This window comes from Dromiciops gliroides, chromosome 5 (assembly GCF_019393635.1).
Source record: "Dromiciops gliroides isolate mDroGli1 chromosome 5, mDroGli1.pri, whole genome shotgun sequence".
NCBI classification, from domain to species: Eukaryota; Metazoa; Chordata; class Mammalia; order Microbiotheria; family Microbiotheriidae; genus Dromiciops; species Dromiciops gliroides.
This window is the reverse complement of record NC_057865.1, coordinates 62,769,646-62,783,409: the sequence shown is the minus strand read 5'-3', so window position 1 is coordinate 62,783,409 and position 13,764 is coordinate 62,769,646. Positions and strand designations below refer to the sequence as shown.

General features: G+C 38.5%; 1 protein-coding gene across 5 annotated transcripts in view; it reads left to right on the top strand.

Moving 5' to 3' along the window:
* The window catches only part of ARHGAP21 (Rho GTPase activating protein 21), a 151,461-nt gene extending 140,001 nt beyond the window's left edge, over window positions 1-11,460 (top strand). For all 5 annotated transcript variants that reach the window (XM_043964940.1, XM_043964942.1, XM_043964941.1 and 2 more), the window contains 8 exons: window positions 58-136; window positions 820-893; window positions 974-1,063; window positions 4,355-4,480; window positions 4,652-4,693; window positions 4,974-5,079; window positions 6,965-6,996; window positions 8,967-11,460. In XM_043964940.1, coding sequence (XP_043820875.1) covers window positions 58-136; window positions 820-893; window positions 974-1,063; window positions 4,355-4,480; window positions 4,652-4,693; window positions 4,974-5,079; window positions 6,965-6,996; window positions 8,967-10,640 — 2,223 coding nt within the window. In that variant the 3' untranslated portion in view covers window positions 10,641-11,460. The remainder of the gene's footprint in view (window positions 1-57; window positions 137-819; window positions 894-973; window positions 1,064-4,354; window positions 4,481-4,651; window positions 4,694-4,973; window positions 5,080-6,964; window positions 6,997-8,966) is intronic.
* Window positions 11,461-13,764: the final 2,304 nt, after the last annotated feature.

The following is a 13,764-nucleotide window of genomic DNA, read 5'->3' as shown; positions in this document are numbered from 1 at the left end:
CCCAGAATGTTTTGTGGTGACTCTAAAATATTTCATGGTTCCATTCTGAATCCCTAGAAATGGCGAGACTTGAATGTGATAAGCAGTTTACTGAAGTCGTTTTTTAGAAAACTCCCTGAGCCTCTCTTCACCAATGGTAAGTTGTCTTTTCTAAAACCAGTTTAACCCTCCTACCCCCCAAGTTTTAATTTCAAAGAAAATTAAACGGGAAGAGAAAAAGCTCTTGGTAAAGGAAAATGAGACTGGTGTGTTAAAAGTATAGCTTTATGGTACTAAACAAATATTTTTTTTCTTTTTGGTAAATTTCACTCTTTAGAATTCATGAAAACAAGTTTATGTACAAATTACTTAAATTCAGCCAAACAACATTTTGGTGTCTCGCCTTGTTTCTGGCACTTAGCCATTTCCTACTATCCCCAAACACAATCTTTAAACATGTTAGTATACATATATTTACATCTTTTTAATCAACGAATCCTTGCTGAGCACATCACATATATAGCTATATATATATATATATATAAAAAAAAAAAATATATATATATATATATATATATATATATATATATATATATATATATATATATATATATAAAAGATCTTGTGGTAGATGTTGTGGGCAAGAAAAGGAGTTATAGATAAGGCAAAGTTCCTGCTTTCATGGAACTTTTACACTCTATCCAAGTTATTTTTAATATAGTTCACTTTAAAATGAATTTCATTTTGGAGGTCTAAACTTTAAACCTACTTAAGACTAACTCTTTTTCTCTATTAGTCTCCATAATCACTTGAGGAAAAAAAATGTCTTTCTGTTGCCAGATAAATATGCAGACTTTATTGAAGCAAATCGAAAAGAAGATCCCCTAGAGCGTCTAAAAACATTAAAAAGACTAGTAAGTATTATTAGTCACTTTGGGGATTGTAGCAAAAAATTTGCAAGTTTTAAGCATGTCACTAAAATGATGTTTTACAGATTCATGATTTGCCTGAACATCACTATGAAACCCTTAAGTTTCTCTCTGCTCATCTGAAGACAGTAGCAGAAAATTCAGAAAAAAACAAGGTGGGTAAATAAAAGATTCAAGGGTTTTTTGTTTTCTTTTGTTTTGTTTTCTTTTTTGCGGGGCAATGAGGGTCAAGTCACACAGTAAGTGTCTGAGGTCAGATTTGAACTCAAGTCCTCCTGAATCCAGGGCCAGTGCTTTATCCACTGTGCCACCTAGCTGCCCCCATTCTTTAAGGTTTTTAATCAAAACTTTATGGCTTAGGTAACAAAGTTAAAAATAGCCTTGAAATCAAAAGAAACAGGTACAGATTAGTCTACCTGGCTTAATACTAAGATCCAGAAGCAGTAGGAGAAAGGGGCACAGATGGAAATGAGTTCTTATGGTTCAGATACCTCTTTTCTGCAAGTACTAGATGCTCTTACCAGCCTGGATGGTTTCCTGCTCCTTAAGACATGTCCTTGTCTTTCTAATCTCCTTGCCTTCACACAGGTCATAGGTTGCCAAGTCACTGTGGTAGGGGTGGGAAAGATTGGCAGAAAGAATTGTGGAGGTGATGGATGACCTTTAAAGTCATAGTAGTTTAAAAAGAATTTATAATACAAGGATATGTACCGGACCCCGTTTATGTAGGACCCTTCACAGTTTGTTGTCCTTCTGCTTCTGATATTTCATATGAAGAAAAAAATCTTTGGCTTTTCCCCAAACTCCTTTCCCTTTTTTTCTTGGTTAGGCTACTCTTAATATGGTTCGTTTTCATTTCATAGTATTTATTACAGCAATTTACATATTGGATACATGAACATTTCTTGGTGGTAAGAGAAGTTGATTTGCTGTTTTATATTGTACCAGACAGTAGGAATGTAATTCCACTTAAATTGAACAATATAGTTAAATTAAGATCTTAGGTTTAAATACCAGTGCTGTTCATTATTACCTAGTATGTGACCTTGAGTCACTTAACTTTAAGGCCTTAGTTTCCTGCTCTAAAAAATGAGTTGAGGGCAGCTAGGGGGCTCAGTGGATAAAGCACCAACCCTGGATTCAGGAGGACCTGAGTTCAAATCTGGCCTCAGACACTTGACACTTACTAGCTGTGTGACCCTGGGCAAGTCACTTGGCCCTCATTGCTCTGCCCCTCCCCCCCCAAGAGTGGAGCCAGTTGGTTTTCTGACTCTAAATCCTGTCACCTCTCCGCCCTTGCTCCGGAATTCTAGTCTCTGATGAAGAGGTGACCCTTATCTTCAAAGCTGCTCCTCCCCCAATTCCTTCCATTTCAGTATCTCTTGTCTACAATGTATTTTGATTGCTTTCCCTAGGAAAAACTGTCTACACTCAGTGCCTCTGCTCTTCCTCTTAACCACAATCCAAAGCTGAGGGTGATCTGTTTGCCAGGCCCTAAGACCTCTTCCCAGCCTTCATTCTCTCTTCAAGTTTGAGCTAAAATCCCACCTTCTGCAAGAATCTTAGTCTTCCTTAATAATATTAGGGTCTTCCCTCATTCCACCCCCATTGTATGTGAGCTTTTGGAGGGCTTTTTCTCGGGTCTGCAGTGCTTACTTTGCATAGTGCCTGACACATAGAAGGCACTCCTCACTTGATCTCTGCAGTATTTGAAACTGTTCACCATCCTCCACTCCTGGATATTGTCTCCTTTCTAGGTTCTCCTCATCATCTCCCATGGTTTTAATGACCAAATATCTATGCAGACGACTCCTACATCTATACATAGCCAACCCCAGGCACTCTCCTGTAATCCAGCTTCCCCACCACAAACTGCCTATTGAACATTTCGGGCCATATTTTGTCTGACAGACATCTTCACCTCAGTGTGTCCATCACAACTGATCTTTCCTCCACACCTTCCAAGTAGCCCTGTTTTTGTTGAGGGAACCACTGTCCTTCAGGTCCCCAGATTCACAATCTTGAAGTCATCCCCTCCCATATTGAATCATCATTCATCTCTTAGGTCCATCTCTTCCTCCTTTCTCACCTGCATTATTTCAGTAGTATTATATGTAGTCTCCCTCATTTCCAATCCATCCTCCACATAACTTTCAAAATGCTTTTCCTGAAGGATGGATATAACCATGTCACTCTTCTGCTCAGAAAGCTTTAGGAGTTTGTCTTGAGGGGAAACAAAGCAAAACTTCCTTTATTTGGTTCTTTCCAGTCTTGTTAGACATTCTGCCTTTCGAGCACTTGGCACCTTGGCCAAACTGCCCTGCTTCCTGCTTCTTAGACATAACCTTGTCTTTCTGATTTCCCTGCCTTTGCACATCATGTGCCATTCCTGAAATGCAATCCTGCTGTACCTCTGCCTCTTAGAACCCCTAGCTTCCTTCTTTTTTTGTTTTTTTGGGGTTTTTTTGTTTTTTGCAGGCAATGGGAGGTTAAGTGACTTGCCCAGGGTCACACAGCTAGTAAGTGTCAAGTGTCTGAGGCCGGATTTGAACTCAGGTACTCCTGAATCCAGGGCCGGTGCTTTAACCACTGTGCCATCTAGCTGCCCCCCCCTAGCTTCCTTCTAAGCTCAGTTTAAACAGTGTCATGCATGTGACCTTTCCTGAGCTAATATCCAATGACCATGCATTTACTTATCCATTATTATGCCCAAAAGATTGTAAGCTTCTTGAGGGCAGGGACTTCTCTAGCACTTAGCATAGTGTCTGGAACAGAAGCGTTTAATAGATGTTTCCTGATAACTTGATCTGAATTACACAATTCTGTTTTGGTTTCAAGAGTTGCTTTTTCCAAGGGACTGACTGTTCATTGACCAACAGATGAGGTCAAATTAAGTGACGATTATTCGAGCACCAATTAATTTCAGAACAACGTATCTTTACATTGTTATGAGATATCAAGAAAATGCATACAAAGTTCATGTCCTTGCAGCCCACTTGCAAAGACTAAGAAATAGTTACAAAATAATGTTTGAATCAATATAATTAAAATAGTACCAAATATATTTGCAGAAAGTACTGTTCATATTTATACCTCGGCTTCCTGAAAGGTGTATTTTGAACTGAATGTTAAAGAAGGTGAAGGATATGAATTGGGTAAAAATTAGCATTGCAGAGAGAGAGAAATAACAGAGTTGGAAGACATAAGCTGGGGGTGAATATGCAAGTATAGAGTCAACAGCAAAATGGTCTTACTAAATCTGCTTTTTTTTTTTTTTCTTCAAGACAACCTTTCAGATATACTCTATGTGTGTGTTTTTGCAAATGTAAGCCTCTTTGAATATTAGGCTCTCATTATTGTGTCAGAAAACTTCTGATATTTTAAAGTAACATATATTCATCTTTTCCCTCTTCTCATCTTTCCCATGCCTTTTTTTTTCCTCCCAGATGGAACCAAGAAATCTAGCAATTGTTTTTGGTCCAACCCTTGTGCGAACATCCGAAGATAACATGACACACATGGTGACTCACATGCCTGACCAGTACAAAATTGTAGAAACCCTTATCCAACATGTAAGTGGGTGGTTAGTCTTTTAGAAAAGACTCTTTGAGTGGAAGACAGTTTGGATTTAAGTTCTTTCTTCCTTTTGTTAATACAGATTTTTTTTTTCCTCTCTTACTCTGTCCTCCATACTAACGACAGTTTGGAAGGTTTTCTCATTTTTGTTTATTTTAAATTTTTAGCATGACTGGTTTTTCACAGAAGAAGGTGCAGAAGAGCCTCTTGTAAGTTCCTTCAGTTCCTTTTTTTCTTTTGTATTTGTGGTCAGTTATTTTGCCACTATTAGTTCAGCATTTCAGAAGTTGGTTTCTTGCTTCTGAATTTCTGCTGTAATGAAAATACCAGCAGTTAATGACATGGTACTAGATTGTGTTGTTGTTTTAAAGAATTAAAGTACACGGGGAAACAATGTTCTTTGGTCAATGGGCTTTTCTAAATGTTGTAAAAAATATAATGAAATAACCTTGAAGAAATGTTGAAGGGATCTTTGTTTATTAACTATAGACAACTGTTCAGGAGGAAAACACTGTAGAGTCTCAGCCAGTGCCAAACATAGATCATTTACTCACCAACATTGGAAGGACGGGCGTTTCTCCTGGAGATGTATCAGGTAACTTTGCCTGGGCAGTGTTAATCCATAGGCTAAAACAACCTACTGAATTGTATTATAATAAATCATAAGTAATAATTCACTATGATTTTTCTTTTCCTCCTTGTTTTTTCCTTTCCACTAATAAACTGATTCTCCTTTTTCTGATTGCTCTTGAGTATCTTACAGTGATTATAATGCCATTGGCAGTGCATGGAGTTGGAATGCTTGTTGACAAGTCTGTCAGATTTGGAAGTATGAGGGGAAATGAGCATGCGTAGCCCTGTTTTCTTTATTCACAGTTATCCATGTAATAGTCATCACAAGGTAAAACAGATAAATGCTACTGAATATGTGGTTGCTGTGATGGCAGAAAATGGGACCTTGTACATGGTAAAAATCACCGAGGCTAGCAATGCATTTTAAAAGCACTTAGAACAACTGATGGCACCAGTTTGATAGATATGTATGTAATGTCTCTAGTAAAAATCAGTCTCTTACAAGTTAATTTTCTTCTGTTTCTCAGTTGCTTCCCTACCTCTTGGTGAAGCTCTAGTTTTCTAGATTCTTTTGGTGAACAATGTTTCCCTGCTGTACTGTTGCACTAACCGGGCGCGTTGTCTCCCAGTCTTCTCCCTTTGTCTCTAGTTCTTGTTCTAGTACTAAAGGGGGTTTCAGCACTTTCTGACAAAGGCATATCTATACTGATGTTGCCCAACAGGCGAAACGGGAGGCGTCTATCCCGCGGTCATGTCACTAGTGGACGCTGTGGTGTCCCTGATGGACAGCTGGACCTGTAGGAAGAAGGAGGACTGTTGCCCACACTGTAGCTGCCTTGTCTGTAGAAATCCCCCATTCTTGTAAATGCCAAACTAGTTGATCTGTGCTGTAAATTTTCTTTTAAGAGTATTTTAAACAGATCAATGCTACTTTCTTAAAGTTTTTCTGCTGTTTCTTGTTATTTCTGAAAGCAGACCCTGAGGAGAAATAGCATGGTATGATCTACCAGTTATTTTAAGTCATAAAGCATTTAGCCATGTGTCCAAAAAAGAGGTGTGGCATGGGACTCAGCTCCTTAATTTTGAAAACTAATCTCCCCAAAGTTGAAAAATGAAATTTCAAAATCAGCATTATCTTGGATGGCGCTAGCCCCTTCCTACCCTCTTTCTAACTGTACAGTATGAGTTTTTGCCAGACAGTAAAATGATGGTCTCCACTCTTCCATTTCATGGTAGCACTTCTCATAGAGATGATTACCAAACTGGTAGCAGTCAAACGGAACCCTGGCTACATTAATGTAAAGTCTAAAACCAGGGTCAAAACCACAATATTCAACATTATCCAATGTAAAGTCATATGACCTGAAATCAAGGTTATCCGAAGAACTTTTGCTTCCTTCATCATACCGTGTATGATGCTATTCTATTGAAAGGAGTTAAGTTTAACGGTCTGACAAAAATAAACCCAATACACTTGAGTGTCTCAGTCTGTAGCTAGGACAAGCCCATAGTCCTGATGTTCTGCATTGTGTATCAGTTCAAATACAGGATATGGTACACAGCACCATTCTTAAGAGATCTTTCAGCTTCTTTACTGCCAGACTTTCTATTTGGAGAAGTTAATAAACACTAGTATTTCTGTTTTGATTTAGAACAGGGCTCCTTTGCCATTCCTATCATTGAGCTGGTTCTGCCTACAATTCACAGCATCCTTTCATGGCGGTGGCTTTCTGTGGTGCGGCTTGCATCTTTGTGAGCTCTGACTATCCACTGTGTTCTACAGCTTTGTTTGGGTTTTGCTTTCACATTGTGTTCTGTGCCTGTCTCTTCCATAAGTTCTGCATTGTTTGTAGAAAGAACTTTAAAGTATGGCCCAAACTGACCAAATTTCATTTTACTTCACGCAGATTCAGCTACTAGTGACTCAGCAAAATCTAAGGTAAATTCTTTTATTGCCCTGAAAAATGATTTGAAATTTGTTTTGTGACTGGTTGATAAATGTGCAGAGATTTGGTTGAACCACCCAGTTAGGGAGCACCTACTTACTTAAGTCCCTTTTGTAACATTTCTTGTCTCTCCCTGATTGAGATAAATATAAAACAGTCTTGGGACAGAATATTTATATAACTTGGCACATTCTCACACAGAGAGATCATAAAGATTTTCATCCAAACTGCATTAGTGGTTGAGAGGCTCTGACATTTGACCGTTGTGAACCTCAGATTCCGAATCTGCTCAAGACTCATACCCTTCAAAAAAGTTTTCCTCAAGCAACTTTGGCCAGTTGAAACCACCATATTATTTCTCTTCTTCCCATTCCTGCAGGATTCACTCCATAGTTTCACAGCAGAGGGTCTTAGCCTTTTTGTCCTGGCATGTCTAAGCAAATCTATGAATCCCTTCTCAGAATAGTATTGTTTAAGTACATACAGTAAAATACATAGCGTTACCAAACAATTCTCTTGAAACAGAGCCACCAACACATCTTTAAAAACAACACAAGCTCTTTTACCCCACGTTAAGTACTAAGCTGACTTCCTCCCAAATGCTTCCTAGTCTCTATAATTTGGTTTCTATCTCTACTATGCTAAGACATCATGCTGCCTCACTCTAGTTCAGGAATTCATTATCTGCCAGCCCAAAATGCCAACTTTACCTCCTGCCTTCCTCACTTACTTAGTGAATGATTTGTCTAAAGTCACAGAGCGATCTCCAAATTTGTTTCCTTCTCTGTAAATTAGGAATATTGTTATCTGTAGTATCTGCCTCACACAGGGCTGTTGTGAAGCTCAAAGGAAATAGATGTCAAGAGCTTTGCTAAATAAATGTCATCTACCATTGCTTTATTAACTATAGCAATAGCCTCCCATCTCCACCCAGTGATTTCCTATTACCTGCTAAATTAAATCCAAACTTTTTGGCCCTCCACAGAATAGGGGATGAATAATAATGCAGTTCAATATTTAAAAAAAACAAAAAACACCTACTATGAGGGCCTTAAATGAGTAAGGCAGTCTTTTTTTGAAGAACCTGTAACTTAAAAGTTCTAAAATGTACAAATTAGAAAGTGTAGAAGTTGAAATAATCAGAAATAAAGGATAGTTCATTCAGCATGTGGTCTTAAGATATTGGCAGGACATGAAGAATTTTCTTCTGTTTAAATAGAAAATACTAATAAAAATCTGAAAACAATGAAGAACTAGTATGAAGACACATTGTCACAGCATTAGGAAAGTCAGAAGGACTGACTTTCAAACCTGCAAGGTTCTTAAATGGCTAAAATAAGAGTATTAAGTGCAACTAACATTAAAGGTTATCCTCCTTCTTAATCTGATGTTTCGGGGCAAGCATGTTTCCAGGATTTCCCAGTCTCTTTTAAAGCTCCTGCACCAGTTAAAAACAAGAAACAGAGTGAGCAGGAATCTTGAAAATTGCTCAGGAAGATTTAAGTCTGTCATGACCCCAAATTGAACTTAAATAAGGGTTATCATGTGGACATTCTCAAAGCATTTTGGTGTAATGGCTTTATAATAGGAGAACTGGGTTCCAACCTCACTTCATCTACAGAGTAGCAATAAGACTGTGGGTCATCTTGATATAAAAGTTATGCTTTGGATACATGCAAAGAAAAAATATCTTGGAAGATTAGTCTTATGGGTATATGCAGGATGCAACACAAGATAAATAATTACCAAAATAAGTGGCCTACATCATCTATCTTCAGTTAAAAATAGAAACAGAGAGACCAACCAAACCATGAAATTTTCTTGAAAATAGGGTACATAAGGGTTATTGATATTCTTGTCCTTTAGAAAGTTTGGGGGGGGGTTATAACAAAACCTCAAGAGAAACTGAATACTACCTGAGTTGTTTTTTTTCCTAAGTTTCCCTTTTCTCTTTCTTTCCCAGGGTTCTTGGGGATCCGGAAAGGATCAGTATAGCAGGGAATTGCTTGTATCCTCCATCTTTGCAGCAGCCAGTCGCAAGAGGAAAAAACCAAAAGAGAAAGCACAGCCGAGCAGCTCAGAGGATGAGTTGGATAATGTGTTTTTCAAGAAAGAGATTGCAGAACAGCCTCCCACTGATAATAATAGTAAAGAGGACAGCCGAGGAGAGGCAAAGAGAGAGAATGATCCAGTAAGAAAGCAAAGGACTAGTATTTCTAAAGATAACAGCAGTCAAAAAGACTCACCTGTGAGGAAAGAGGAAAAGCTGACACCAAGGAAAGAGAATGTACCATCTGGAGAGCCCTCACTGCCCCCCAGCTCAAAACACACCAAGTCTCCGACTCTCGGCTACCGTTTCACCGTGCTTAAAGAAGGCCCACATACATCCTCTCAGCTGCCAGACACCTCTTCTGGCCCTGGTGCTCTACTTAGCACTTCCTCCCCACTATCTCTGGCGAGATTCCCTGCTAAGAAGTCACTCAGTCCAGAAACTAAATGCAATGAGTTTCTGGCCAATGCCAGTTCCACCACCTCAGACTACTCGACCACTTCCTCCACTGCCTACGTGACCAGCCTCGATGCCAGCAGGCTAAGCCCGGAGGTTCGGTCAGTTGCCGAGAGCAAGGGAGAGGAGGCTGATGATGAGCAGAGTGAATTGATCAGTGAAGGACGACCTGTGGAAACAGACAGTGAAAATGATTTCCCGGTTTTTGCCACAGGTTTTCTTTCTGAGAAGTTCTTTCGGGGGAAAACCCAAGAAAAGGTAAAGACAAGTCGGAGAAACTCTGAAGGAAGTGAAGTAAGTTGTACTGAGGGAAGCTTAACACCCAGTTTAGAGAGCCGGAGACATCCATTTAGTTCACATAAGCTTATCGAATATGATACACTCTCCAGAAAAAAGTCAGCTCGGTTCAAGTCGGAGGGTGATGGTGTAGGCGACACCAAGAATGAGAAAGACTCATCATCTGTAACTAAAGTATTTGACATGAAGAAGAAAGGGAAGTCAACAGGTAATTTGCTGACTCCAACGAGAAGTGAATCAGAAAAACACGAACCTACGTGGAGAATTAAAATAACTGACCGGCTAAAACTGAGGCTCAAAGCATCTGCAGATGACATGTTTGGGGTGGGAAGTCAGAAAAACACCTCTGCAGAGAATGCTAAAAGGAAAAACATCCGAAGAAGACACACCCTCGGAGGGCAAAGGGATTTTGCAGAAATCAGCGTTTTAAATGCTTGGAAAGTTCCAGAACAGAGTGGAGAAAGAGAGTCTGACCTTTCTGCCGTGACTCGATTAAAACCCAAATGCCCAGCCCAAGACCTCTCCATTTCAGACTGGCTCGCACGAGAACGCTTACGTACTAGCACGTCTGACCTCAACACAGGAGAACCTGGAGAGCATAGACTAGAGAACACTAGTATTACCGAAATATATAAATCAGATGGAGGCGGCTCCCCCAGCACCTTAACTTTGACAAACAGACCCCTTCTTTCTGTACCACCCCAATCACCAGAACAGATAAATGGTGAAAGCTTCCAGAATGTCAACCAAAATGATAGTCCTATAGCTGTTGCCAATCCTCAGAAACCATCCCTAACCCCAGGCACGAAATCACAGTTTCATCAGTGTCTCTAAACTGGAGGGATGCATCCACTACAGCAACTCAAAAGCTACTGTTACATGTTCCAATAACTCTGTAAATAGTTTTCTGTACTAGAATTGTTATAATGCAGCCTTCATTTTGGGCTGGTTTCATCAATGTGCACTGTGGAATGTCTTCACTGTGCATTTCTATGGCCAGAAGAACATAAAGTTAAGAAAAAATATATCTATATATTTTAAAAATATATTGGATGGTTGCATACAAATAAGCAAGGTGTTTGTTGCAACACGCTATGTATTCTCTACAAGGTTTGTGACCAGAAATGGACAGTAAAACAGCTGGGATTAGTGTGCAGCAAATCTGTTCTTTTGGTTTAGTCACTAACAAAGTGCCTCATCATAACAATTCATTGGGTTTGTTAGGGTGCCATATTGTTAACTGTTAAATTAGAAAATGAACGGATGAAAGCATTTTATTGGTAATGTTCATTCCATCTCACCAATTTTAACACAGGTGGATACAGAGCTTCCATTCCTTAGGCATTCCAGTCGGATCTCTGAGTTTTATATTCAAACTTTTAATACAGTTTTTGAGTTTTGTGTGACTTGAATTTTTAATCTTTCTGTAAAATAAGTAACTTAAATGAACATATTATATGTGTATCTTTTCTTCAGATACCAGATTTGTTATAAATGTTGTAACATAGGCGTGTAGATAGTGGATCCTGGATGGAACTGGCTTCTTTTATGAAGAATATAATTCTGCATGAAGACTTAATGAATCCAAACCTGTGTCATGCCTGTGTGCATACCCAATTAAACACTGGAAATAAAATTGTTTTGGTGAACTTTTTGCATGGCTCAATATCTTTCTCATAACTCCTTTTAAAATGTCACTTATAAATTATAGTCAGCATCTACCTATGGTTAATGGGAGCTAGCCCTGACTTAGGAAAAAAACCCAACCTATTATTTTTATAATATAGAAAGAAAATGCTTTTCCTCTAGATTTTTAAAAGCATTATTATCTTCTCTCTTAACCCTCTTTGCTGTCATCTGGTCCATCCCAGTCTAATATCTAGATATTCAGACATACCAGCACCATACATACTCCTCCCCTACTCTATATGGAAAAGAGAGCCGCTGTGAGGCATTCTTTTCTTCAGTAGGGTAGCTGTATTTAAGAGCAATCTGTTCAACTTTATTGTTGTTTCATATTGATAGCACATGCATGTGCCTGGTCAATTCACCTCCTTTTGTTTTTGTGTGGATCTGTCAAAAGACAGGGTTGGACTTAATGACCTATGAAGGTTCCTTCCAGCCTCTGGACCCGAGATCTGGGGATTTTTTGTTGTTGTTGTTTTAAATATTTTGATAACTGCTTTTCCAGTACAACTGGTTTCCTTCGTGATGTTACATATTTTACATATTTAGAGCTGTTTTTTCAAGAAAGGGTCTATATCTATAGTAGGCCTCACAGGAGGGGAAAAGGTTCAGAAGGCATGTTCCGGTTCTAGCATCCTACAGCCTGAACCCAACAGGAGAAGAAAACCACATACCTGGTCGCCCACAACTAATTCAGAAACTAAAGCTCACCTTTTTTAACGAACAAATTGTCGTTTCATTGCCTGAATAAAGAGTATTAACCAAACTTGAGGAGAAATGTTTAATAAGGAAAGCAGTTTTACTACATTGTTTGCTTAATAAGCACTCCTGAGATACAGATGTAACTGATAGCTAATAAATTTAGTTTATCTTGCATGCGTTTTTTCCCTGCATTTAACCTTATGAAAAATAAGAAAGTCCTAAGAAACTGAGCCAATACCACAAGTTTAGCTTTTTAAAAAAATCCCCCAAACTTCCCATGATGTGCTAGTCCAATAGTCCAGTATCCCATTCCAGAGGTGAGACCTTTTTTTCATAAAAAGACCAAAAAACCACTTCAGAGAGTCTCTGTCAGGAAGAAGGTTAGGAATCATATGTATGTGCGTGCGGTTGGGTATTCAGAAAAACATCCATACACAAAAACTGCATTTTCCCCCTATAGTGTGTGTATGTTGCAGAAATAAATTCCTATCTTTCTATTTTCACTTAAAAATAAATGAAACACGATTCTTTGTACCTGCCTGTTATAAGCTGTTCACCCACAACTGATTCAGATTTTGAGTACTTTAATCATCTATATTTACATTGAAATGGATTAAAAACATTGATTAACAACTGAGCTCCAACATTGCCTAAGTCCCAATGGGACAATTTTGCTAAATATTATTAACTACATTGCAGAAATACTACAGTAATACTTTGAAAACAACTGTTAAAAATCAAAACTGATTCACTTGTAAGACTATATAAGTATTGAGAAGTGCATGCAAAAAGAATTGATTATTTTCAGTTTTACAATATTCATAATCCAGGAATTTCACCAAGATGTAGCCTTTTCACCAATTTGTTAGTTTCAGTTTTTTCCCCATTGAAATTAATGTCAAACAGATATGTCTATATTACCTTGCTTTGTTAAAATTAATAGGCTATAACTAGTTGCCCCCCCAAAAATCTAGTCATTCAAATATGAAAGTTCAAAGAGAGCAATGCATTGATTCGTAGTAATCAAAGTATTTATGTTTTTCCTTGACTAATATATCATCAAAGCAAGTTTGCATTTTGAATTTTTTTGGATTTCCCAATGCGGTTTTTCTGCCATTTGCTGAAAGTAGGGAGCCCAGTGCCTTTCATGTCAAAGAAATAAAATTACCGATTGCTTCATTGATGAAGTTTATGTGCCCTGTTTCATGTGTATGAAACATTGTGCAAGAAGTCACTCATATAGCCTATCCTTAAAAGGACAACAACGCAAACATATGTTATAACTTACCCAAGGGCACCTGCCTAGTAAGTTCCTGAGAACAGTTTTGAACTCTGGTCATCCTGACTCTAGGATCAGCACTATGCCATCTAGCCACCTTTTTTCTTTCATAAGTCATTATATATAAAAGAAGAAAAGGCTATTTTATAGTACAATACAAGTAGAAATAGGCATAACTATCAATAAGATCTAAGCATAGGTGAACAGAGCACCGGCCCTGGATTCAGGAGGACCTGAGTTCAAACCTGGCCTCAGACACTTAACACTTACTAGCTGTGTGACCCTGGGCAA